The sequence below is a fragment of the Musca autumnalis genome, unplaced genomic scaffold, assembly GCF_047663935.1.
Source record: "Musca autumnalis isolate F117 unplaced genomic scaffold, ASM4766393v1 scaffold_5, whole genome shotgun sequence".
NCBI lineage: Eukaryota > Metazoa > Arthropoda > Insecta > Diptera > Muscidae > Musca > Musca autumnalis.
This window is the reverse complement of record NW_027412088.1, coordinates 97,701,202-97,729,141: the sequence shown is the minus strand read 5'-3', so window position 1 is coordinate 97,729,141 and position 27,940 is coordinate 97,701,202. Positions and strand designations below refer to the sequence as shown.

The 27,940-nt window shown below is 34.3% G+C and overlaps 1 protein-coding gene across 1 annotated transcript; it reads left to right on the top strand.

The window, feature by feature from the left end:
- The first annotated feature begins 1,517 nt into the window (after window positions 1–1,517).
- On the top strand, window positions 1,518–26,064 carry LOC141404762 (odorant receptor 46a-like). The gene is made up of 3 exons (XM_073988470.1): window positions 1,518–2,418; window positions 25,557–25,826; window positions 25,888–26,064. Exons 1-3 carry the CDS (start codon window positions 1,570–1,572, stop codon window positions 25,939–25,941), a joined length of 1,173 nt encoding a protein of 390 aa, XP_073844571.1. The 5' UTR covers window positions 1,518–1,569; the 3' UTR covers window positions 25,942–26,064.
- Window positions 26,065–27,940: the final 1,876 nt, after the last annotated feature.

Sequence of the window (27,940 nt, the reverse complement as noted above, 5' to 3'; positions counted from 1 at the left end):
GATCCAAAGCATTGGTGCAAGAAGCCATGACGATGAACTGGTGCAAGAAGCCATGACAATGAACTGGTGCAAGAAGCCATGACAATGAACCGGTGCAAGATGCTATGACAATGAACTGGTGCAAGATGCTATGACAATGAACTGGTGCAAGATTCTATGACGATGAACTGGTGCAAGATGCCGTGACAATGAACTGGTGCAAAATGCTATGACAATGAATTCGTGAAATCATGTGTCACTCCCTTGTAAATGTCATCGGTGATTCACCTAAATTTTCACCTATGACATGTCACTTGCACCTATGATTCAACTCATGATTTGTCATCGAACATTTTCCTGGGTTAGTAAGGAGTAATATGAGCAGGTTTTTTTGTTTGCATTACTTTGTAATGGGTAACGTAATGACTAACGGATCCGAATTTTTGCTGGGTAGAAATCGCTGCCGGCGCGGGAACTTTTTGACTAATTCGACCTTAAAAACGCGTTTTCCTTATCAGGACAATATTCTCCACACGGTACTGTTGTGGATTTTGTTTTTTTTTTTTTTTTTTTGGTTATAGTTCTAATGTACATTAGGGTTATGACTTTTTTACAACCTCATATCCCTGTATCATAGCGTGATGAGTTTTGCCATAAGATTACATAAAAGTTTAATTAAAGGTGATTCGGTGAAAAACCTCACGCACAAAATGATTTTAAAATTTGAAGTTATCAAATTATGGACTATTTTTTGAAGTCACTGAAAACAGATATATAATTGAAAATAAACTTTAGAGCCACATGAGGTAATTAAAATGACATAAAATTTATTTCTCACTACTTTTCTTCAATTTTGAGAATCGTAAAAATGTCGTAAACGCTTTTATTCAAAAATATAATTTTTGAACAAAAAACAAAAAATTTAAATTTTTTTCAAAGTGACCTTTTTCGCGACTTTTTTAATATTTGAATGAAATAAACGTTATTATAATTATTAGTAGCCTTATATTTATTCATTCGTGCAACAAAAAATAATTTTTTGAAAAAAAAATGTTTTTCATTTCATATATTTTTTCAAAAAATTATTTTTTTTAAATCGATTTGTTCGTGAACTTTTGTTATATTTCAAGGGAATAAACGATAGCATAGTGATTAATAGGCAAAAGTTCATTCATCTCTGCTACAGGAAATCATTTTTGAGGCAAAATGTCAAAAAGTCATAACCCTAATGTACATACGTAGGAATATTAAGATAAGTATTTTTTTTCATTAAGTGCCACAAATGTGTGTGTTTAAAAGAACACCCAACTAACTAATTTTCTACACAACACTCCTCCGAACAATTTATTCTAATGAATATTCTTAAAAATGTTAATAATTAAGCAATTAGTTAAACCCCTATTCTGTTTGCAATATAATTATTTGTCTTACACTATTATCATGTAATTAATAATGCGTTAATTAAACTTTCAAAAACTCAATGAGCTTAATAAAAGCAACGGCTTTAATCAAAACATTAATAGTGTCCGCAGATTACTCTGCCAGGAAAACAGGATAAAACTTTTAAGAATACATACATCACTTTTCGTTATGCTCGGCTACAACAAGGAGTTCATCGAAACTTTCTATATTAAACAATATCAACTTTTACAATTGTTTGCCCTATGGAATTTGCCACAGGAGGACAACATTTCCGTACTTTGGCGTTTAGCATATCACCTCTACTTTTGGTGTTTCTTTGTCGTTTTGATGATCCTTTTCGATTGCAGTATGATTCTTCAGATTATAACTCACATTGGAGATGTCGATGAGGTCATAAAGGTTTTCGTCATCTTTGCCACTAGCGTGGCGGTAATGGCCAAATATCTCTACATCAAGTTCTACAATCATCGCTTTGTTGGGGTGTTTCAAATGATGCACCGTCATGAATTCCTGCCTCAAAATCCCGTGGAATGGCGAATTTATCGCAAATCCGTAGATTTAAGTCGACGCGTCCGTGACTATTACGCCACACTTTCCGTGTCAGCCTTAAGTGGTTTATTTTTAAGTCAATTTGTGGGCGAACAAAAGGAATTGCCAGCTTCAATTTATATTCCCTTCGAATTGAATACAAATTTCAAATACTCAATAATGTACATCTATCAGTGTCTTTCGTTGGCTGTCCTGTGTTTTGTCAATGTCGGCTTTGATTCAATGACCTCATCGTTTTTCATTAACATCAAAGGTCAATTGGATGTTTTGGGTTATCGTTTGGAAAATATTGGTCGCGGTGAATGCAATCAATGGCGAATATTGAGAAAACTTAAGGATTGCATTATTTACTATCAACGAATATTGGCAATGACTCATCTAATGGAGGTGTTGGTGTGTATACCAATATTGGTGCAAATAGCTGGTTCGGTGTTTGTACTGATTGCCAATTTCTATTCAATGTCAATGGTAAGTATTTGGTTATTCTTATTATGTGCTTGAGGAGGCTTCGTACGAAACGTTATATATATTACAACAACAACATTCGTTCGGGTACCTCCCCCAAAAATTTCCTAAATTTTTTGCAAAAATGGAATGCACGATAACTCCCGAAGGAGTAACCAATCTGACCAAACTTTGTACATCGTAAGAATTCTTCCAGACATAGCTACCGTATGTTCGAATATAGACTATATCGGTCTAAACCTTCAGGTACATCCCACACAATCCCATATCTAGGATAGTTTTGAAATTTTTAGCAGTAGGTTATCCTTGCCTATTACGATGATACAAAAGCTCCCTGCTGGCACGGATGAGCACGATAACTTAAATTAAGGGTCCGATTTTTACGTAACTTTGCACATCATGAATATTCTTATAAACACATATATCAAGTTCCAAGAAATTCTATATAGGACAACACCTTCGGGTACCTCACACACAAAAGTTATAACATTTTGGCTCAAATTCATATTGAGATTTGTTCGCATATACATATATCTTAAAGTTTGTTTCTGATAGATCTCGCGTTTCATTCTACAACACTATAAATTACTTCTTATGAACTACTAGCTGAACCCGGTGTGCTTCGCTACCCCTTTAGATTGATATGCATTTGAAATTTTACGGATTGTTTGAAATCAGAAAGAAATCAAATTCAAAAATTTAAAGTAAGGTATTTATTGTAATGCTCTAGGATATACAATGTATTTTGTTTTTCCTTCAGGAGCGTAAACAAACAAATCGGCATACACGAAGAGTCTGTCCTTGGGATTTATTTATAGTCATTGCAAATGCCAAACGTACAGGAAACTGCAATCTTTTAAAATTGAAGAGCGTTTCTGTTGCTATTAGCAACAGCAGTACATCTGAACCTATATACTTCCCAGTAATAATCGTTGCCTCAATTAAATAGTTATGTAGTTTTTTTTACTGTTAACCTTGTACCATTGCAAAGGCGAGGTGGGTCTATGTTTCTTAATAAAATAATAGGAACACCAACTTTTAGCACTAAATTATGTGGTGGAAAGCCTGGAAGATCCAACGAATTTAGGAATTCAACTGGATAGGTAACCGCGTGGTCTTCAGTTGCCACAGTATCAATGGATTTGTACGTTCGTGCATTTCCTGAAATTCTATTGACTGAGATTCTTTCAATATAATTTAACAATTTGTTTTGTAGACCAATTTCCGCCACATATTCCAAATTTCAATGAAAGTGGGCTTACATAGCGTGTTTGGTGCATCAAATACATGAAATCGGCCGAAAATATATATGGGAGCTATATGTAAATCTGAACCGATCTCAATATAATTTGACAATTTTTTTTTGTAGATCAATTTCCGCCACATATTTCAAATTTCATTGAAATTGGACATACATAAGGTGTTTATTGCATAAAATACATGAAATCGGCCAAAAATATATATTGGAGGTACATATATCCAAATCTGATCCGATTTCATTATAATTTGGCAAAGATTCCAAATTTCGTCAAAATTGAACATACATGACGTGTTCGGTGTAGAAAATACATGAAATCGGCCGAAATCATGTGTATATGGGAGCTATATCCCAATCTGAACCGATTTCAAAATAGTTTGGAACATTTATTTGTGCAATAAATTCCGTCACACATTCCAAATTTCATTGGAATTCGTCATACAAAACGTGTTTTATGCATCAAATGCATTAAATCGGCCGAAAATATATATCTAAATCTGATCCGATTTCAAATTACTTTGGCAAATTTATTTTTAGACACACATCGCATTCCAAATTTGAAGACTGTATCGATAATCGTTCGTTAGATATCAGCATACAAAGTCTACATTTTTTGGAGGTACCTTTCGATCCTGAGGCTATATCTCCAGATCGGGGCGGAATTTTTAAGAATTATATAGCCTGTGACACTTTCAGGTTATTGAATGTTGCTTGTCAGGATCTTTAAACACTTGAATCTGTTCAGATACATCAGTTCTCAACTCGTTTGTAGCATCTGCATCACCGACGGTCATGCCACTGCCAAAAATGCTCCAATTGCCAGGTGACTCCTTGTTTATTGAGCCATAAGTTCTCATCTTCGAATTCGAACACGTATAAGGACGCTCCCAATGTCTTCTAAAATTAGAGAATTTATAAAGTGCAAAAGACTTTATTTTACCCTTCCTGTTTCCTTTTGCCGGAGTTCGTCCTGGATTTCTTTTGGACATCTTATTATATTCGGATTTCTCCACTGCCTTTTTCTTGAATCTTTCGTACTGTATTTTGTGCTGTACCTCTTTGTTGCATATATATTCTCTCTCTTTCAGTGGACTGTATTGCTTGTTTAAGTTAAAGTCATCTTGCTTTACCTCAGACAGTTGTAAGTCAGCCAAGCTCTGACGTTCTACCTCAGTTTCTTCTTCAACTTCAATATTTCTGGAGTAACCACAATTTTCTTCTATATTTGACAGTGGGGTAGCTTCTTCTTTGTTTTGCTCAGCTAAACCATCGTCTTCTCCAGAAAGCTGTTTTTCTCTTTCGATGATATAGTTTGCTTTGCCTATGTCACCATTTTCCAGCCAACTGTCCATCGAGGAATTCTCTCCGCAGTGAGAGCTTGCCGGGGCCAACAAAAATATAGAGGACGATGTAAGTATATCGAATACGCTCATCAGTGTTTTCTTATACACCGCCTCAACACGGTTCATTTTGAAAGCCATATCTTCCACCTCGTGGATATCAGCTTCTTCTGGGAGCCACTGTGTAAGCTTGTCATACATCTCCCTCACTGTTGTCATCCAGCCTCCGGCTACAGCTGCGTCCATGTTGTCCAATTTATTTGAAACATAGTCGCACTGGTCTAACAAATTGTCAGCTTTCCGAAAAAACTTTTTCAGATTCGACCTTTTTTCGTTTACTGGTTCAGCAAATACCCATGTTTTAGACACAGTGTTGAAATATGGAAAGTCCCATTTTATCGAACGCACTATGATCTTGTAAATTTTTTCAATAAGTGGTTCGCATTTTTCCTTTGCCTTTTCCATTTTAGGCTTAAAATCCTCAGCACCAATCTTGGTCTCGAACTGATGTAGGTTCTCTAAATAACACTCTAGAATGTCCCTCCATTCCTTAAGTTGGGCTACCTTCCGACAGGACACTCTTTCCGATAAATATTCACAAGTTGCGACGAGCTCCTCGACTTTTCGAACAAATCGCCAACATTGTTCTTTAAACTCCATCTTCTGGAGCTTCCTCTCAAAACTTCAACACTAAAATCCAGTTTTGATGACATTTTTATGTATATTTTCACTCTATGTCGTTGTCAAAGCCACGACAAACGCTTTACCGATCCACTTTATCGGTTTATCAAAAAAACTGCCCACTTTTATTCGCACAGAAAATATTTAACAATTCTTCAAAATTGCTAAAGTATTTTTTATGCCAAATACTTCCATTCGCCAGTTCTATTGAGTCTCTTACCGCGGGTGGGGGAAAACTCAATATTGCGAAGGACCAAAATGAATAAATATAAATTTGATGCCGCAGCATCCAACAGACAGCCGCAGCTCGTCTGTAAAAACAATAAGAAAAGACGTCGACGTCTTAACACAAAGAGTGGTTGTAAGTCACTGATATATTTCAACAATATTTTGCTTAACTGTATCAATACAAAATATTTCTTAGGCTACTCTTACAATACAATTCTTATCACTAAACTCTATGTTCTAAAAATACAAACATTTCATAGTTGAAGAGTTTTCCCACAATGCATGTGCCATTAAATCTTAAGTGCATAGCTCACACTCGTACCACTATCGATACCAGCTACCACTGCATGGGGGATCGTCAACTCTTATCTTAAAACACTTCCATTATCAAATCAATGGAAAATTTGAAAATCTGTTCAAAGTATTTTGAACAGGTACATCAAATACTTGAAATCGGACGAAAATATATATGGGAGCTATATCCAAATCTGGACCGATTTCGATATATTTTAGCACATTTATTTTTAGGCTAAAATTCATCATACATTTCACATTTGGAGTCTGTATCTGTAACCGTTCTATAGATATTTGCATCCAAATTTACATTTTTGGAGGTACCTCCGATTCTGATGCTATATCTCCGGATCAGAGCGGAATTTCGAAACTTTTTATAGCCTATGTTACTTTCAGGCGATGTAGTAATATACCCTGAAAATTTCAGCAAGATCGGTTCAGCGGTTTTTGAGTCTATAAATTTCAAACAAACATACAAACATTTTTCTATTTTATATATGAGCCGCTCAGTGCACACTTCGACTAACTCCACTTTTTGAAAAATTTGAGATTTTAGTGTCAAAGCCTTTGATATCGCCATATCTATTTATGATTATAATATCTTTTCTGAATAATAAAGATGAGCACCTTTAAATAACAAGTTTTTATTGACCACTGAATAATATGCAATTTTTTTCAGTGCACACTTCGATTAACTCCACATTCAAATGTAGCTCTGCTCGCAACGTGTACATGCAATACTCTTTCGGCTTTTGTTGAAACCATAGATGGCCTTTAGAAAATTATGACGTATATAACATACATTGTTGACGTATATTACATACGTCGAAAACGTCGTAAACCTAGTCATGAAGAATGACGCTAACATAAAGCTAACATGAATTAATTACAAATATTGTTTTATAACCGAACTGCCAACATTAATTTTTATGTGAAACCTGTAATATATGTGTATAAAACTAAGTTTTTCGTTAATAAAAAATTCAAAACCTAACTTTATAACTTTTTTCAGTGCACACTTCGATTAACTCCACCATTACCACAACATTACTAACGATTGTTTGTTGACTATTGTTTTTATTTTATTTTTTATACCGTTAGATGAAAGCTATACCTGCTATTATGCATTCTACATTATATATTTGAATCCATATTATCAGGGGAATTTTAAAAAACAATATACATTTCATCATTGCTTTTCTCAACTTTTTGTTTTATGGAGTTAGTCGAAGTGTGCTCTGAACGCTTCATATATAGATTGCATGGGTCGTAGTTTTTATACTGTTTTGAACTGTTTTGAAGTAAATACGAACAATTAGTTTCCTTTCGTTTATGAAAGTATAATGATAATCTTCTATACTTATAAAAGAGTTTAGTAATGATGACTGACTGACTCACTGACAGAGTGACAATCAACGCCCAGGATGAGCGGCTAAAGCTAGAATATTGAAATTTTGGGTGAGGGTCACAATTGGTCCAATTGGTCGAACTAGAACTGTACGAAAAGTATTAAAAGGTACTAAATATGGTACCATTTGTATTTGGCGAACCGGTAGAGCTAGTCACTGATAGAACGAAGGATAGATGCCCCAAACGGTTTTTAGAAACTCGAACTATAAGTGCACGAAAAGTACTTACTTACTTACTTTACTTAGATTACTTTTATATTAAACAAAACGTCTTGTTCCATAAACCGAACTAAGAATAGATTTCCAAACGCACCGATCTTTTGCTTTACTTCTCCAATTTTGGATGTCATGTTTTGTGATATCTTCTTCAACTTGGTCTTTCCATCGGAGTTTTGGCCTTCCCTTGGGGCGTATACCGTCGAGTGGCTCGTATTCAAATGCCTTTTTGGCGGGGGCATCTTTATCCATCCTGCTACCCTGGCCAAGCCAACGCAATCCTTATAGTTCGATACGCTTTACTATATCGATGTCGGTCGGCTGGTATAGCTCGGACGTCGGTATTCAACGTCAACGCATATTGGTCCATAAATCTTTCGAAGAATTTTTCTCTCAAACACACCAAGTTCTGCCTCATCTGCTTTCGCAAGTACCCATGCTTCAGATCCATACATAAGTACGGGTAGTATCAGTGTCTCGTAGAGTGTAAGTTTTGTTTGACGAGAGGTGGTTTTACTTTTAAACCGTTTACTTAGACCAAAGTAGCATCTGTTGGCCAATATTATTCTTCTTTTGATTTCAAAACTGATGTTGTTCGTTTTATTTATGGCGGTGCCGAGGTAAATAGAGTCATTTACTATCTCAAAATTGTAGTTCTGAACATCAACAGTTGGTCCGAGTCTACCGGACGTCTTGCGTGTTGATACCATAAACTTTGTCTAATCGCCGTTGACAGCTAGACTCTTTTTAAAATTTCTCAAAGGTGGCTGTTACGGATCGAGTTGATCGACCTATTATATCAATATCTTCTGCGTAGGCCAGTAACATTATATCCTTATTGTATATAGTGCTATTTTTATCTTTATCGGTATATACATTCGCTTCTCGTATGACCTTTTCCAATAGAATGTTAAATAGGTCACACGAAAGGCTGTCACCTTGCCTGAAACCTCGTTTTGTTTCAAAAGGTTCCGAGAGGTTCTTTTCTACTTTAAAAGGTGATCTGGTATTAGCCAATGTCATACTGCCTAATCTTAAAAGTTTTGCAGGGATACCAAACTCAGAAATGGCTTGAAACACCTTTGATCGAATTGGGCTGTCGAAGGCGGCCTTATAGTCGACGAACAGGTGGTATGTGTCGATCTGTCTTTCGTGGGCCTTCTCCAGTTTTGGCGCAGTGTGAAGATTTGGTATACCAGGTCTAAAACCGCATTGGTATGACCCGATTATGTTATTGGCCATGGGTTTTAAACGTTCACACAGTACACTCGACAGCACTTTGTATGCGATTGGGAGCAGACTTATGCCTCTGTAGTTTGTACACACCGTCTTGTCTCCTTTCTTGTGTACGGGACATAGGAGGCTGAGGTTCCGTCGTTGGGTATGCTCTCTTCCTGCCAAATTTCGATAATTAACTGATGCATACTCCTTATCAGCATTTCACCATTGGTCTTGAACAGTTCGGCGGGCAGTTGGTTCTGGTGTATCTTCATCGCCGCCCATATTCGATACTAAGAGCTTCATGAAATGCTCCTTCCAGATCCTCAGTACGCTAGAGAATGTGCCTGCACCATACCCTTCAGTCTGGTGTTTTACACTCTGATAAAATTTGCGAAAAGTACTTAAATGTACTAAATTTGGTACCATTTGGTATTATGTGAACGGATAGAGCTAAAAGCTTGAAATTTGGAATGAAAATCAAGGTTTAGAAGTAGGGTTGATATAAGGAGGTGGTTTTGGAAATGTATACTCATGTGTACAAAAAGAAGTACTAAATGGTACCAAATTTGGTACAGTCGGGACTTGGTTGATTAGATTAAGCTGAAATTTGGAATTAGGGTTACTGTTGAAGTGTAGGATTGAGATATGGAGGTGGTTTTGGAAATTTGTACTTATGTGTACGAAAAGTACTAAATTGTACTAAATTTGGTACAATTGGGATTTGGGTGATTGGATAGAGCTGGAAACCTGAAATTTGGATTTAGGGTTACTGTTGGAGTGTAGGATTGAGGAAGTTTTGAAAAATTGTACTTATTGGTACGAAAAGTACTAAATTGGGTACAATTAATAGTAGTAGTACACAATTTGTTGTTGGGTTTAGGGACCAAGCTGGAATCTGCATTTTTTGGAGTTAGGGTGAGTATTGGTGTGTAATAGCTGGTTTATACTTATGCTCCGAAATCCACTGGATTTCACGAAATCCTGAAATACACCCCGTTGTTTACACTTATTTTTTTGTTGATTTCAAACATATCACAATGCATATGTGTGGTGCTGATAGAACATGAATTTTCAAAACAAGTTTTTGCAAATTTAAATTGTCGTTAAAAATTTATGTTAATATAGAAATTAACTGCTTTATTTCGAAATGTATCGTAAAATTTTGTATATGTACATACATATGTTATAATTCCTGTGTATAGTACTAACAAATGTATAAAAAAATATTTTATAGTTGGTGTTTTTCGTTCGCAATGATTTTCTTTCGACATAGTGAAACAGGCCCTAAAACTTTTTGATTGTCAAATGCTCTCTTCCAGAACTGCAAGAAAAAAATTTTTTACTATTTTTCGAAAACATAAAGGAAACATTTTTTTCGCATACAAAAATGAAATCATCTCATTTCGTGATTTCAGCGAAATCAACATTAAAATCACAGTACTCATGATATACAACCCTGTTTTTGCCTAAAAAAGTACCAAAAGTTGCAAAACTTTTCAAGTGTCACAATAAACAAAAATTGCAATATCAAAATTTGTAAACAAAGTAAAAAAAAATTAAATTGGTGGAATTAGCAAATGAGAGAAATATCAAAAACTACTTTCCCATACAAATTCGTTTAAAAAGTTCGGGAACGGAAATATTACAGAAATTGCAAAAACTCTAGCAGAAATGAAAAAACGTATCAGACAATCAGATGACAGCAAACAAGCTGCTAGTTTCTACTCGGCCAAATTTGTATAGCAAAACTTTTTTTCTGCTCCATTTTTGTTTGAAGAGACGTGCGAGCTTAGTACGGGAACGCGTTTCTGACACAAAACGGGACAAAAATAGTACAAGTAGTACTAGTTTGCAGTTTCTGGAACACAACTTTATGCCTGTTCCAGAACCTACAAGAATCTACAATATTTTACTATGATAAAAAATGTTTCCTTTATGTTTTCGAAAAATAGTAAAAATTTTTTTCTTGCAGTTCTGGAAGAGAGCATTTGTCAATCAAAAAGTTTTAGGGCCTGTTTCACTATGTCGAAAGAAAATCATTGCGAACGAAAAACACCAACTTTTTACTTTGTTTACAAATTTTGATATTGCAATTTTTGTTTATTGTGATACTTGAAAAGTGTTGCAACTTTTGGTACTTTTTTAGGCAAAAACAGGGTTGTATATCATGAGTACTGTGATTTTAATGTTGATTTCGCTGAAATCACGAAATGAGATGATTTCATTTTTGTATGCGAAATCATGGTAAATTTTGCTGCTGTTATGTGGGTTTATGATATGGAGATGGCTTTGAAAATTCATAAAATACTAAATGGTGCACAATTTGGTATAATTTGTTATTGTGTCAAAGCGTTAGCAGGCATTTTTGTAATTTTAGGAGGAGGTTTCGGAAATTCGTTCATATATGGCAAATAACAAAATTCCTTTGCAATTCCATTTGAAAAAAATTAAAAAAATTTTTCGCGAGCACATCTACGGTTTTTGGTATAGAGTTGAAGGAAAAAAATCTGGTTTCAAATCTGCTCGCGTTCACGAAATTGGCCGATGCGCGCAAAATTTATAGGGGTTTTTATCCTCTTATAAAGAAAAAATATTTTAAAATGTCTTATTTTTTGTATTGAGAAAATGTAAGCATATATCAGTATCAGCATTTGATATCTATCCGTAGATGCACAAAAATTTTCAAAATGTGTTTTTATTTTCGCGGAAAATCAAAAAAATTAAAAAAATCTGGCAATAAATTTAAATTATACTAACTCAGAGTCCGTATAAACGTCTAAAAACTAAATTAAAAATACGTACAGAAACTAGACAACGCGTAAAAAATGTGAAACCAACATTATAAACATTGGCTTTATAAATTGCATATTATAACAACAACAAAAAAGAAACAACTCATTGTTGGAAAATATTGTTACAAATATATTTTTTGGTTTGTTTCGAAAAATTAGAAAAAAATATTTGAGAGTTATCCAACTATTTCGCTAAAATCTAATACATAAATTTAAGTATTCTGCTAAAACTTTATCAAAATATATGGTTTACCATCGTGAAAGCTTAACTGCTTACTGTGATAACTTATAAAGATAGGAAATTAAGAGTAATATTGAAATTACAATCATTTAAAAAATATGAAAATTAAAAAGCCTGTAATTCGCGAATTAGTTAAAGTCGGTTGATGCGCATCCGATTTCGGATAAAGCGAATCAATCTCTTTCAATATTTATGCATATTTCGATGTTTCACTGAGCGGCCATTGTGTGCCGACAGTTGCATCATGCACTGCAAAAAACCTTAAAGTTGGTAAAAGTCGCGCAATGTGCATACGATTTTGATGCGCATCCGGTTTCATCAGCGCCCATCAATTCAAATAGATTCTTCAAAAACCGCGGATGTGCCTCCACATTCAATTTTTGGCGAAATACCCATATTAATCGTGTATCTATGTTTTTTTTATGACACGCGTTTTCGCAAATATTATAATCGCGAGTAAAGGATTCCATTTATGTAAAAAATTTTAAAGAAAATCGCGGTTTAGTACGCGGATTTGTCAAAATATATTTTTGCTGATTTTCCGATTTTCAAGGTATCTATATCCGCGGTTTTAGTAGATGAATTCGATCGCGGAAGGCTTCATTAGAAACGTCGCGTAAAAAAACTAAATTCACGCGGGTTTCAAAGGAAATTGAATGACAGTAGTAAATTTTACACGCAAAAAATATGTTTTGTAAGAAAATTCACGCATGAAATTTCGGCCTTTCGACTCCAATTACTAGGATGCTGTACGGAGCACATTCATGAGATATGCACCAAACGACGTAAAATCACGAGTTATATAATCGTGTTATGAGTTTGGAATATTAACTTCTTGCGCGTCCGGATTATTAAAAAAATTCAAAAAACCCCGAAATTCCGGCTTCAAAATGTCAGCATCAATTTTAGGTGGATGCAAAAGATATATCGAAAAATCATACACTGCTATCTTATTGCCCATGGAGTATTCTGTGATTCATTCTTTGGGAATAGGTCTATAAAATGTAAGGTTAAGCCAGAAACATAAAAAAACTTGTTGGCTTCAACCAATTTTTACCCATTTTTCTGTTAACATACTGTTAACATATTCTACCCATTTTTCTAGAATATGTTAACAGTTCGCGAATTCTGAAAGGGTGAAACTCGGAATCATCGATTGCAAAACATTTTTGTTATTTACCATATGTATTTATATCTTTATATATAAAAGAGCTTAGTGATAAGTGAGTGAGTGACATGTATATCATCGCCCAGACGAAACCGCTGAAGCTAGAGAGCTGAAATTTTGACTGTGGGTTGCTGTCGGTGTGTAGGGGTGAGATAAGGCTGGGTTTTTGGAAATTCGACCTAGAAGGGTACGAAAAATAGTAAAAGGTACTGAATATGGTACCATTTGTATTATGCAAACGGGAAGAGCTAGAATTCTGAAATTTGGAATTAGGGTAACTGATGGAGGGTTATGCCAAGTTTATACTTGCGCTCCAAAATCGATTGGATTTCACGAAATCCTGAAATACACCCCCTTGTTTACACTTATTTTTTGTTGATTTCAAACATATGACAATGATCAAGGTAGATGCATATGCTCAGCTGATTGAACATGAATTTTCAAAACAAGTTGTTGTAAATTGAATTAAACATCAAAAATATTCGAAATTTGCTACCATAAATACTACTTTTCATCGTAGACGTGTGATAAAAATGACCTACGACAGTTCTGAATGCTTTTTTATTTACATTTTGATTCAAATTTGTTCTATTTTAGAGGATTTTCAAAATGTATTTATGCCTTTCCTGAGAATTTTTTTGGAAAGACCCTATTATTCAATATTTTCTTTGATAATTAATTTTCAAAAATAACAATGTTGTTTTTGTAAATTTGTTAGTTGTTGTAATTCATGCATATACCTTATATGAATTTGCCTTGGATAAAAGTTGTGCTCAGAACATACAAAATATTAGTACATGCAGTAGTTGTCCCGTTTAGTGCTAAAAATGCGTTCCCGTACTCCGAAATCTAGCAAGACTTGCACTTCTCTTTAAACAATAATAGCCCCGAATAACACCTTCTTCTCCTGTTTTCTGCCATACAATTTTGGCCTATTAGAAACTAGCAGCAAGCATGTTCAAATGTTCATTGGTATCTAATATTATAGCTGATACGTTGATTTTGACATTTTTGCTGGAGTGTTTGCAATTTCCGTCATTTTCCGTTTCCGTATTTTTAGGAAATTTGTATGGGGGAGACATTTTTTACAATTAGATCTATTTTCTAAAATTACCATTAAAAAAGTACGGGAACACAATGAAAAATAGCATTGTAAGAAAGTTATTTAATATTTTTCACGTTGTTTACAAATTTTGATACTAAAATTTGTTGTTTCAGCAATTCGCACATCTACCTTATTTATTGTGATACGTGAAAAGTGTTGCAACTTTTGGTACTTTTTTAGGCAACAGCAAGGTTGTATATCATGTGTACTGTGATTTCGATGTTGATTTCGCTGAAATCACGAAATGAGATGATTTCATTTTTGTATGCAAAATCATGATAAATTTTGCATAATTCCGCGCGAAATCACGAAACGCCTTCGAAATCACGAAAAGACGCCGAATGTAAACCAAACATTAGAAAGATGTACCAAAGGGTTTTTGGAAACTCGACCTCTAAGTGTACGAAAAGTACTAAATTTTGTACCAATTGTATATTTTGAAGGGATTTAGCCAGAAACTTGGAATTTGGTATGGAAATCAAGGTTGGAAAGTGGTGTTTATAAAAGGAAATGGTTTTGGAAATTAGTACTCACGTGTACAAAAAGTTCTAAAGGGTACTAAATTTAGTACAATTTGGATTTGGGTGAACGGATAGAGCGGGAATTCCGAAATTTGGAATGTGGCTCACTGATGGAGTGTTAGAAAGATGTACCAAAGGGTTTTTGCACATTTGACCTATAAGTGTACTAAAAGTTACTAAATTTGGTACCAGTTGTATATTTTCCACTGATATAGCTAAAATCCTGGAGTTTGGTATAGAAATCAAGGTTGGGAAGTGGTATTTATAGAAGGAAATGGTTTTGGAAATTCGTACTCATGTGCACAAAAAGTTCTAAATGGTACTAAATTTAGTACAATTTGGAGTTGGGTGAACGGATAGAGCTGGAAACCAGAAATTAGGAACTATGATTATTGTTAAAGTGTAAGAATGATATATGTATGGGTGTAGATTTCGTACTTATGTCCACGAAAAGTACTAAATGGTACTAAATTTGGTACAACTTGGAGTTGGGTAAACACATAGAGCTGCAAACCTGAAATGTGGAATTAGGATTACTGTTGAAGTGTAGGATTGAGTTATGTAGGTAGCTTTGGAAATTCGTACTTATGTGTACGAAAAGTACTAAATGGTACTAAATTTGGTACAATTTAGATTTAGATAAATGGATAGAGGCGGAATCCTAAAATTTGGAATAGTGATTACTGTTGGAATATAGGATTGTGGTAGTTTTGAAAATTTGTACTTATGTGTACGAAAAGTACTAAACTGTTCCAAATTTGGTACAATTTAGATTTGGGTGAACGGATAGAGCAAACTGAAAATTTGGAATTACGATTACTGTTATAGGGTAAGATTGAGTTATGGAAATAGCTTTGGAAAATTGTACTTTTGTGTACGAAAAGTATTAAATGGTAATAAATTTGGTACAATTTGGATTCGGGTGAACGGATAGAGCTGGGAACCTAGAATTTGTAATAATAATTACTGTTGGAGTACAGCATTGAGGTAGTTTTGGAAATTCGTACTTATGTGTACGAAAAGTATCGTGAAATTTGGAATTATTATTACATTTGCGTGCAGGATTGAGACAGATTTCGGAAACTCGTTCTTATGTGTACAAAACACTTTTTGTACACATAAGTACGAATTTTCGAATGGTACTAAATTTGGTACCATTTGGATATGGGTACAATATGGTACAATTTGGAGTGGAGGATTGAGATAGTTGTTGAAATTCGAACTTTCGTAAGAAAAGTATTAAATGGTATACGAATAACGGTGGAATTCTGAAATTTGGTATTATAGTCGCTGTTGGTGTTGTAGGGTTGAGATAAGTGAACGAAAATTACTAAACGCCACAAAATTTGATTAAAATTGTTCAGATGAAATTGTAAATAAGTATCGCGATTGGGATATAATTTGGGATATCGAGATGTTATTTTTGAAACGTTTACCTATTATAAGTACTAAATTTGGTTGTTTTTTGGTTTGTTGGTGTTCAGATAAGGAGTTTTTAAAATTAGGTATGGAGGTCGCTAAGGACTGAATTATTGAGTTGGTATTGGAAATACAAAAAATACAAAATAGTACCAAATTTGGTGTTGGGTGATGCTGGAATTTTATAGTTAGTGTGCGCAAAGTACGAAAGCGCAATAAATTTTGTATTGGGCTAAGAAGAAGTTGTCAGTTTCACTGTTAGAGGTGTTAGTGCAATAAGTGTACTAGAAGTATTAAATAGTACTAAATATTGAAGCACTGGTATTGAGAATGTCTATAAAAATCCGCCTTTAAAATGTATGCAATGTTTCTGCATGTAATACCATGGAGTTTTAAAATTGTATCGAATAGTGTGCTAATGCTTTCATAATAACGCGAATGTGGTTTCTAAATTGTACACTGAAATCAAACAGTCAAACGTATCTTTTGAACAAAAGAACATTTGAAAACGTAGATCTATGCGACTATTGTTTTGCAAGAAGGTTTTTATCCCCTGTGAACAAAAAGGGCTAAATTAAAAAAATGTGTAAAATTAGTAAAAAATAACTGTTATATAGGGGCAATGACAAACAAAGCGTTAAGTTAAATTTTTTGAATAAAGGTTTTCTACATGTTGATATCACAAATGCCGAAATTACAGATGCTTCGGTTGGAAAATGTGAATAAAATCTTCAAAATACCCGTACCGTTCTAATAAAACATGGACTGGAATTTAAAATGGGTGTTTTTTGGAAATTCGAACTAAAGATATATGAACAATACTTAAAAGAAATTAAATATCAAATAAAATAGGTATTAGTACATCAACATTTTCAGTGTCCACCATTTTCATATGAAATATTGTTTATTTGTATATTATTCCCTTTCCGCATACGAAGTAGCGGGCATTTTGCTAGTATAATATAAAGTGATATATATGTAATAATATGACGATAAATTTAGTGGGAAACAAACGGTTGTGTCATTTTGGTTATGTCGTGTGTCCCTATACCTTATTTTCAGTCAAATATCTGCTTACAGTGACTTCAAAAATTGTCAAAAGTTCTGAAAAATAAATACTTCAAAAGTTTTTTGTGCGGAGCTTTTTTCATCGAATCACATAATTAAGATTTTATGCAATATTAGGTTATGTTTGAAAGAAATATTGTGTTGTACAAAGTTTGATCCAAATTGTTAGTTCCTTCGCCAGTTATCATTTCAGCCATCATACTTTCCACCCTAAATGGAGGGTATAATTAAATTTGTCATTCCGTTTGTAACACAACGAAATATTCATCGGAGATTCTATAAAGTATATATGTTCTTGATCAGCATAAAATTCTAACTCGATGTAACCATGTCTGTCTGTCCGTCTGTTGAAATCAAGATACAGCTCGCAATATTTAAGATAGAGCTTTATTATTTGGTACAGAAGTTTAAATTATTCCTAGGATGTTTGGTATTGAAAATGGGCTATATCCGTCAAAGTTTTGATATAGCTCCCATAGAACGGTACCTCCCGATTTTCGGTATTTTAAAGGTATTAGCCGCATTGTCTTACCAAAATTGCTGAAATTTGGTATTTAGCCTTCTTTGGGGCTACAAAACTTTCTCCCCGAAATTTGCCAGTATACGTGCACGTATTGATATCCCCGCCAAATAATGGTATTTCCCGATATTTTAAAGTTTTTAGCTAGCCACATTATCTTACCGAAATGTCTGAGGCTACAAAACTTTTTTTTTTAGAAATTTTGTCGGAATATGGTGCACGTTTTGATATAAACCTTCATAGAACTGTACCTCCCGATTTTCGGTATTTGAAGGTTTTCGCCGCATTATCCTACAGGAATGGGTAAAATTCGGTATATAGTCTTCGTTGGGAATATACAACATTCCTGCAAATAATTTCCGGTATACGACAACGTTTTGATTTGGCCCGCATAAAACGGTACCACCCGATTTTCGGTATTTTAAAGGTAGTGGCCTCAATATCCAACCGAAATGGCTAAAATTTGGTATTTAATCTTCTTTGGATGTATTAAAGTTTCCTCCAGAAATGTTTCGATATAAGTCCACGTGTTGATATATCCCCCATAGAATGGCCCCTCCAGATTTTCGGCTTTTTTAAGGTTTAAACGTCATCATAAATTAAAAATGGATGAAATTTGGCATTTATTCTTCGGAGGGGTATAAAACTATACACTAGAAATTTGTCGCTATAGTTCCATCTCTTCTTATAGCTCCCATAGAACGGTTCCTGCCTGTTTTTGGGATTTTGAAATCTTTACCCACATTATTCAACTAGAATAACTGAAATTTGGTATTTAGTCTTCGGTATATGAGGGAAATTTTTAAAATCGAGTTTTCCATTTTAAAAAGATCCAATTTTTTTGGTGCTACATCAATAATTTTTGGTACATAAATTAGATTTTTGGTCGGGATTAGAGCAAAAACTCAAAAACCACCTGTTTTTTTTTTTTTTTTGCTTCAAAATGTCAGCATCCTTTTGTTGCTGTTACAGTTAAAATTCGTAATAATGATATACTGGAAACTTAATGTCTGAAGTGTATACTTAAACTTTCTCTTTGTTTGCTTCAAGACATTTCTCCCCATTTTTATACCCTCCACCATAGGATGGGGGTATATTAAGTTTGTCACTACGTTTGTAACTACTCGAAATAATCATTGTAGACCCCACAAAGTATATATATTCTTGATCAGCGTGCAATTCTACATCGATATAGCCATGTCCGTCTGTCCGTCTGTGGAAATCACTCTAGCGTCCGAACGGATTGACGTAGGTTGATGAAATTTTGGGAAAATATGTTATATTTACGTAGGACTTTTGGTATTGAAAGCGGGCTATGTAGGTGCACGCTTTCGTATAGCCCCCATACAAAATGACGCGTAACGCGTCGTCGTTTTAAGGAATTTTTAAGATATTTGGCCCATTTTACCACCGAATTGGTTGTAATTTGGTACTTTGTGTCTCCAGAGGCCAAAAAATATTCCTACCAAAGTTGGGTTATATAGGTCCACGTTTTGGTATAGTCCCCATATAAGGCCCCATATAAAGTACGCGTCATTTTAATATATTTTGTATGTATTAGACCCATTTGACCACAGAATTGGTTGTAATTTGGTATTTTGTGTCTTCAGAGGCCAGAAAACATTCCTACCAAAGTTGGGTTATATAGGTCCACGTTTTGGTATAGTCCCCACATAAGACCCCTTATAAAGTTCGCGTCATATTAATATATTTTGAATGTATTAGACCCATTTGACCAAAGAATCGGTTGTAACTTTGTATTTTGTGTTTCTAGAGGCTGAGAAACATTTCTACCATAAAATGTTTATATAGGTCCACGTGTTGATATAGCCCCCATAATACAATATCTCCCGATTTTCGATATTTTGAACGTTTTAGCCTCATTATCACACCGATATGGCTGAAATTTGGTATTTAGTCTTCTTTAGGCGTATAAAACTTCCCCCTAGGTCCACGCCATCATATAGCCCCCATAGAACGGTATTTTGAAGGTTGTGGCCACATTAATCCACCGAAATGGCTGAAATTTGTGGTGGAGGGTATAAAAAGTTCGGCCCGACCGAACTTAACGCTTTTCTTACTTGTTTCACCTTAAAGAGGCCACAGTTTCCGCGCAAATAATTATTTTAACAAGTAAAAAAGTATCAGTCGGCTTTGCCGACAGAGATATACCCTCAGCCTGAATATATTGAAACTTTTTTCCCAAAAAACGTATGTATTTAGGGGGTTTTAAAAATTTTGGGCGTTTGAACCGACAAAAATGTTGATTATGATTAAAGATCAAACGTTTTGCGGAGGAGATACAAAAAGGAATGGATCGACATTGACCATTATGGAAGTGGATCTCCAGCCACTACATATGGTGCCATAGGGGGTTTTTACACCCTTCGGGCTGTTTGCTCAAGAAGTATGGACTTGCCCCTGAAACAACTTTTACCATCGCAATTGAGGCATCGAATGCAAGTTGCTTCAACAAAAATCAAAGTGATTCGAAAGCAGGTCTTAAAGTGAACATGTATCCGAAATTTTGTGTGGGAGGTACCGGATGGAGTGGACAAATATAGTCCATATTTGAACCTGATCTATATCTGGTAGATATATTAGGATGTGTAAAGTATGGTCCAATTCGGCCACTCTCTTCAAGAGTTATCGTACGCACAATTTTTCCGAACATTTTTGAACTTTTGTGGGGGAGGTACCTGAAGGAGTGGACCGATATGGCTTATCATCGAACTTAAACTATGTTTGGACAAAATATTACTAAGGCCAAACTTTGGACCGAATCGGCAGACCTGTTCGAGAGTTATTTTGCCCTCCAACCTCCTCACACGGTGTCATAGGGGTTTTTTGCAACTTTCAGGCTATTTTCTCAGGAAGTATGGACTTGCCCCTGATGAAACTTATACCGTCGTATGGAGGGCAGTGAATACAAGTAGCTAAAGCAAAAATCAAAGCGATTCGAGAGATGGTCCTAAACTGAACTTTTCCAAATTTTTGTGTGGGAGGTACCCGACGGAGTGGACCGATTGAGTCCATATTAAAGCCTGATCTAAGTCTGGTACACGCTCCACGATGGGCAAAGTATGGACCAAATTGGTTACTCCCTTCAAGAGTTATCGTGCGCACAAATTTTCCGAACATTTCCGAACTTTTGTGGGGGAGGTACCGGAAGGAGTGGACCGATATAGCTCATCTTCGAACTTAAACTAAGTTTGGGCAAAATATTACGAAAGCCAAAATTTGAACCGAATCGGTTCATCCGTTCGAGAGTTATCGTGCGCTCCAGCCAGCCAGACAGACAGACAGACGGACGGACATTGCTCAATCGACTCCAAATTGTCTGAAACACATTTCGTCCAAACATACTTGGGGTCTAAAACCATTATTTCGATGAGGCACATTTTGCCCGTATGAAAGTGTATATACCCTTCATAGCCTAAAGGCTGAGGGTATAAAAAATCCCTCGGTGAATCGTGCTAAATCACTTAATTTTTTCGAAATGTGTTTTAAGTTAGTGTTGAAAAACAACAGTTCCCGCGTTATAATACTCCAAACATGCGCTTCAACATATGTCAAATTCCTACGTAATTTCCCATATGTCCACGTTTTGGTATAGGCTTCCATATAAGGGTATAGGCTTCCAAAATAGGCTGTTAATTGGAATTTTGTGTTCCCAAAGATAGATAAACTTACTCCCATATAAATTTCCTTATATGTACATATATCCAAGTTTAAGGCTAGCCCCCATGAACCGGTATTGCCCAATTTTATGTATTTGGAGGAATTTTTGTCAAATTTTGGGACCGAGATGGTTGTATTTTAACACTGTGTGTTGTCAGAGGATACAAAAACTCAATTCAAAAATTGTAAATATTGGTACATTTTGTGGAAAGAACAATAATGCCTCTCCATATGAGTTTTTTCAAAGGGGTTTGCTACATTTTCCTTCTGAAGTGGATGTAACTTGGAATTTTGGAATCCCAATAGGTAAAAAACTCCACTTTATCAATATAAAGTCGCTAGCAAAGTGACTGCTACTTCGTATGCGGAATAGATATAAAAAAATCTACAATATTTAATCTGAAAATTTTGTTGTACTAATGCCATTTTTACCTCATTAGTTCGGTTTTCAACAAACAGCCGTATCTCACGCTTACTCATCAACAGCGAGCCACATTTTTGAGACATTTTAATTAAGAGCTCTTTGTTCTCAGAAGGTAAAACATTCTTGTAAAAAATAAACCCAAGACCAATTTTAGTACCATTTAGTAGTCGTAGCCTTATATCATCGTTCATGCATTAAAAAATTGTACCAAATTTACTACTTTTCGTACACCTGATATAACTTTAAACCATATATACCAACCGCGATTCTCATTTCCATCTCTATCAGTTCATTCAAACCCAATTATAGTACACTAGCAAAATGCCCGCTACTTCGTATGCGGAAAGGGAATAATATACAAATAAACAATATTTCATATGAAAATGGTGGACACTGAAAATGTTGATGTACTAATACCTATTTTATTTGATATTTAATTTCTTTTAAGTATTGTTCATATATCTTTAGTTCGAATTTCCAAAAAACACCCATTTTAAATTCCAGTCCATGTTTTATTAGAACGGTACGGGTATTTTGAAGATTTTATTCACATTTTCCAACCGAAGCATCTGTAATTTCGGCATTTGTGATATCAACATGTAGAAAACCTTTATTCAAAAAATTTAACTTAAAGCTTTGTTTGTCATTGCCCCTATATAACAGTTATTTTTTACTAATTTTACACATTTTTTTAATTTAGCCCTTTTTGTTCACAGGGGATAAAAACCTTCTTGCAAAACAATAGTCGCATAGATCTACGTTTTCAAATGTTCTTTTGTTCAAAAGATACGTTTGACTGTTTGATTTCAGTGTACAATTTAGAAACCACATTCGCGTTATTATGAAAGCATTAGCACACTATTCGATACAATTTTAAAACTCCATGGTATTACATGCAGAAACATTGCATACATTTTAAAGGCGGATTTTTATAGACATTCTCAATACCAGTGCTTCAATATTTAGTACTATTTAATACTTCTAGTACACTTATTGCACTAACACCTCTAACAGTGAAACTGACAACTTCTTCTTAGCCCAATACAAAATTTATTGCGCTTTCGTACTTTGCGCACACTAACTATAAAATTCCAGCATCACCCAACACCAAATTTGGTACTATTTTGTATTTTTTGTATTTCCAATACCAACTCAATAATTCAGTCCTTAGCGACCTCCATACCTAATTTTAAAAACTCCTTATCTGAACACCAACAAACCAAAAAACAACCAAATTTAGTACTTATAATAGGTAAACGTTTCAAAAATAACATCTCGATATCCCAAATTATATCCCAATCGCGATACTTATTTACAATTTCATCTGAACAATTTTAATCAAATTTTGTGGCGTTTAGTAATTTTCGTTCACTTATCTCAACCCTACAACACCAACAGCGACTATAATACCAAATTTCAGAATTCCACCGTTATTCGTATACCATTTAATACTTTTCTTACGAAAGTTCGAATTTCAACAACTATCTCAATCCTCCACTCCAAATTGTACCATATTGTACCCATATCCAAATGGTACCAAATTTAGTACCATTCGAAAATTCGTACTTATGTGTACAAAAAGTGTTTTGTACACATAAGAACGAGTTTCCGAAATCTGTCTCAATCCTGCACGCAAATGTAATAATAATTCCAAATTTCACGATACTTTTCGTACACATAAGTACGAATTTCCAAAACTACCTCAATCCTGTACTCCAACAGTAATTATTATTACAAATTCTAGGTTCCCAGCTCTATCCGTTCACCCGAATCCAAATTGTACCAAATTTATTACCATTTAATACTTTTCGTACACAAAAGTACAATTTTCCAAAGCTATTTCCATAACTCAATCTTACCCTATAACAGTAATCGTAATTCCAAATTTTCAGTTTGCTCTATCCGTTCACCCAAATCTAAATTGTACCAAATTTGGAACAGTTTAGTACTTTTCGTACACATAAGTACAAATTTTCAAAACTACCACAATCCTATATTCCAACAGTAATCACTATTCCAAATTTTAGGATTCCGCCTCTATCCATTTATCTAAATCTAAATTGTACCAAATTTAGTACCATTTAGTACTTTTCGTACACATAAGTACGAATTTCCAAAGCTACCTACATAACTCAATCCTACACTTCAACAGTAATCCTAATTCCACATTTCAGGTTTGCAGCTCTATCTGTTTAACCAACTCCAAGTTGTACCAAATTTAGTACCATTTAGTACTTTTCGTGGACATAAGTACGAAATCTACACCCATATATCATTCTTACACTTTAACAATAATCATAGTTCCTAATTTCTGGTTTCCAGCTCTATCCGTTCACCCAACTCCAAATTGTACTAAATTTAGTACCATTTAGAACTTTTTGTGCACATGAGTACGAATTTCCAAAACCATTTCCTTCTATAAATACCACTTCCCAACCTTGATTTCTATACCAAACTCCAGGATTTTAGCTATATCAGTGGAAAATATACAATTGGTACTAAATTTAGTAACATTTAGTACACTTATAGGTCAAATTTGCAAAAACCCTTTGGTACATCTTTCTAACACTCCATCAGTGAGCCACATTCCAAATTTCGGAATTCCCGCTCTATCCGTTCACCCAAATCCAAATTGTACTAAATTTAGCCCCCCTTTAGAACTTTTTGTACACGTGAGTACTAATTTCCAAAACCATTTCCTTTTATAAACACCACTTTCCAACCTTGATTTCCATACCAAATTCCAAGTTTCTGGCTAAATCCCTTCAAAATATACAATTGGTACAAAATTTAGTACTTTTCGTACACTTAGAGGTCGAGTTTCCAAAAACCCTTTGGTACATCTTTCTAACCCTCCATCAGTTACCCTAATTCCAAATTTCAGAATTCTAGCTCTTCCCGTTTGCATAATACAAATGGTACCATATTCAGTACCTTTTAGTATTTTTCGTACCCTTCTAGGTCGAATTTCCAAAAACCCAGCCTTATCTCACCCCTACACACCGACAGCAACCCACAGTCAAAATTTCAGCTCTCTAGCTTCAGCGGTTTCGTCTGGGCGATGATATACATGTCACTCACTCACTCACTCACTCACTCACTCACTTATCACTAAGCTCTTTTATATATAAAGATATATAACTTTATTTCATATATCATTAAAATTAAAAGTGGTTTGCGCGGGACTTTTTTCAATATTTAAATGAAATAAAAGCTATTCTTGCCATTAATATGCAAATGGTCATTCATTCGTGCAACAGGAAATAATTTTTTGTTTTTTTTTTCATAGTATTTTTTCAAAAAAAAAAAAAATCAAAGCGGTTTGTGCGGAACCTTTTTTATAATAAAATGGATTGAATGTTATTTTAGGCATTAATAAATAAAAGTTCATTCATTCTCACTACAAAAAAATTGTTTTTTAAAAAAAATATGCAAAAAGTCATAACCCTAATACACATAAATATGTGAAAGGTTATTGGACTCAAATACGTGTACCAGACAATTTTTTATTATTGATGGTTCAAACTAACATTTTCTCCTCTTATATTCTCTTAGCTTTCTGACAACGATGATATGGGTAATTTTGTCAAGCTAACACTCTATCAGACCTGTATGCTGACCCAAATCTTTATTCTTTGCTATTTTGCCAATGAGGTGTCGTTGAAAAGTTCGGAAATATCATTCAATTTGTACGAATCGAATTGGTATGATTGGAATAAAGTCAATCGTAAATTGGCACTGCTGATGATGATTCGTTTCGATACACCGATACGCATAAAGTCAGTTAATCGTTGCTATTCCTTTAATTTGGCAGCATTTACATCGGTAAGTATATGTTTAAATGTGTGTGATGTATGAAAGTTTTTTATATTTGTTATCCTTGCAGATTGTCAACTCGTCCTACAGCTATTTTGCCCTTTTGAAACGTATCAATAGTTAAAATGGTGAATACTAATTTGATGAAAACGTTTAATTAATATTATATCTACATAAAAAATAAATTATTTATTAATAATTAAATAATAAATTAAAAGGAACAAATAAAATTGAAATTCTTATCCAATACCTACCCAGCAAAATTTGACGGAAGGGGTTCTTTGCGATGACGTGATTTCATGTCATCTTTTGCATTGGTTCAAAGGAAGTCGTGAAAGATCCGATATTTTCATTAGGATTTGAACCAATGCAAAGGAAGTCGTGAAAGATCAGATCTTTTCATCAGCATTTGTACCCATTCCATCGATCCAATAGAGATGATGTTTGTGTTTTTATTTACACACCTGTTTATTTTCATTTTGGTATGTTCCAGTACTGCAAAAATCTACTAATTTTTACTATTTTTTCCGATAACATAAAGGAAAAATTGTTGTCGTAGTAAAAATAAGTAGATTCTTGCAGTTTCTGGAACAGACCAAAGTTGTTAGAACTGTCGTCGTGATGTTGTCTTACATTTCCTGCATATCAAACAACTAAAACTTCTAAACAATTGGTATTATATGAAGTCCCAACCATCGAGCTAAAAATAGAATCGGACTCCACACATTGATATTTTAAAAGTTCCCTTGTCTGTTCTAATTTGTAATGTTCAAATGCGTCATTTGCAAAACTTTCTATTTTCTCGAGTTTTAAATATCGACAACAGCCATTTGAAATCATGATTGTATAGAAGATGTTACATTTCAATCACGTTTATATGTCTAGAAGAGACGGTGGGAGCCATTCATACTAGCTAACAGTCGGTGAAGGGGTGGGTTCTTGTCCCCCTAGACACAACCAATACAATCACCACATAACTATTTTTAGACTCCCCAGAAGCATAAAAGAATAATAAAAAAAAAATGTCTACGATTTTCTGAAACTACGTTACAGCAAACCACCTTCAATGGCAAATAAAAAAAAAACCCATAGAAAAGTAAGAGAAGGTGAAGTACTTATCAACCACAAAAAATATCTCAAATGCAAAATAAGAGGATCTGCTGTTATCGATCCTATGGCCTCTATACCCTATCCCTGCCATGATCTTTTGGCCAGTTACTGTTAAATAAAAAGATCCCAAACATGATTATGTTAATAACATTTCTACTCTCTACATTCCCCGGTAAGAACAAAACTCTCTAAGCGTTCATGTTAAAATGAATGTAGATACTAGCGTTTATTTACAATTCTTTTATTTCAGTAGCAATTCTGTAACAACATATGTTTGGTTCGAACATCATACATGTTCCAATTCTGATAACAATAAAAGAGGTGTGAGAACATCAGTTGTTTTAAATAAATGATTGTCTTGTGAAATTCAAGAAAGATTAATATGGTTTACAATTCATAACTATAGTTTTTTTTCTTTGTAATGGCACAGACCATTAATTGTAAGATTGTTAATTCATTTCATTAATCGAACTATGATCTAACGAAATTTTATTTAAGACATAATAAAGGCTTAATCGTTTAACTAATAAAAAGGGGTTTGAACTTGATTCAAACATCAAAATTGTGATTATGTAGATTAATTCCTAATTTTGTTGCTCTTCTTCGTTTATGTAATGCGTTAACCATTGATGTTTAATAGGGGTATCGATGTGAGAACTTTAATTTTCAAAATTTAATTACACACTAATTATTCTAGAGAAATTAAACATTTCATAGCAATTCTTGATGAAACTGGAAACATACCAGTGACAATATTTTCAACAGAGTTACTCAAAGCTCAGACAAAATTTAGGCTGCTTAGAAAAAAATTGCGATGGTTTTGATTCAATAATATAAAATTATTCTTCAAGCGAAATTATTATTTACATACTTCAGGAAATTGTAATCAATATGTGTTGTTGAAAAAAATAACACTTACCGAAATATTGTTGAGGTTTCTGCTGTCGACAAGGCCTTGTAGATCAGGTTATGCTCAGGAATATTGAGGTTAAACATTAATAATCATGTAACCT

Coding starts and splice junctions, on each gene's coding strand:
- LOC141404762 (XM_073988470.1), top strand. CDS start 1,570: ATGCTCGGCTACAACAAGGAGTTCATCGAAACTTTCTATATTAAACAA. Junction 2,419..25,556: donor ATTTCTATTCAATGTCAATG/GTAAGTATTTGG, acceptor ATATTCTCTTAG/CTTTCTGACAACGATGATAT. Junction 25,827..25,887: donor ATTTGGCAGCATTTACATCG/GTAAGTATATGT, acceptor TTATCCTTGCAG/ATTGTCAACTCGTCCTACAG.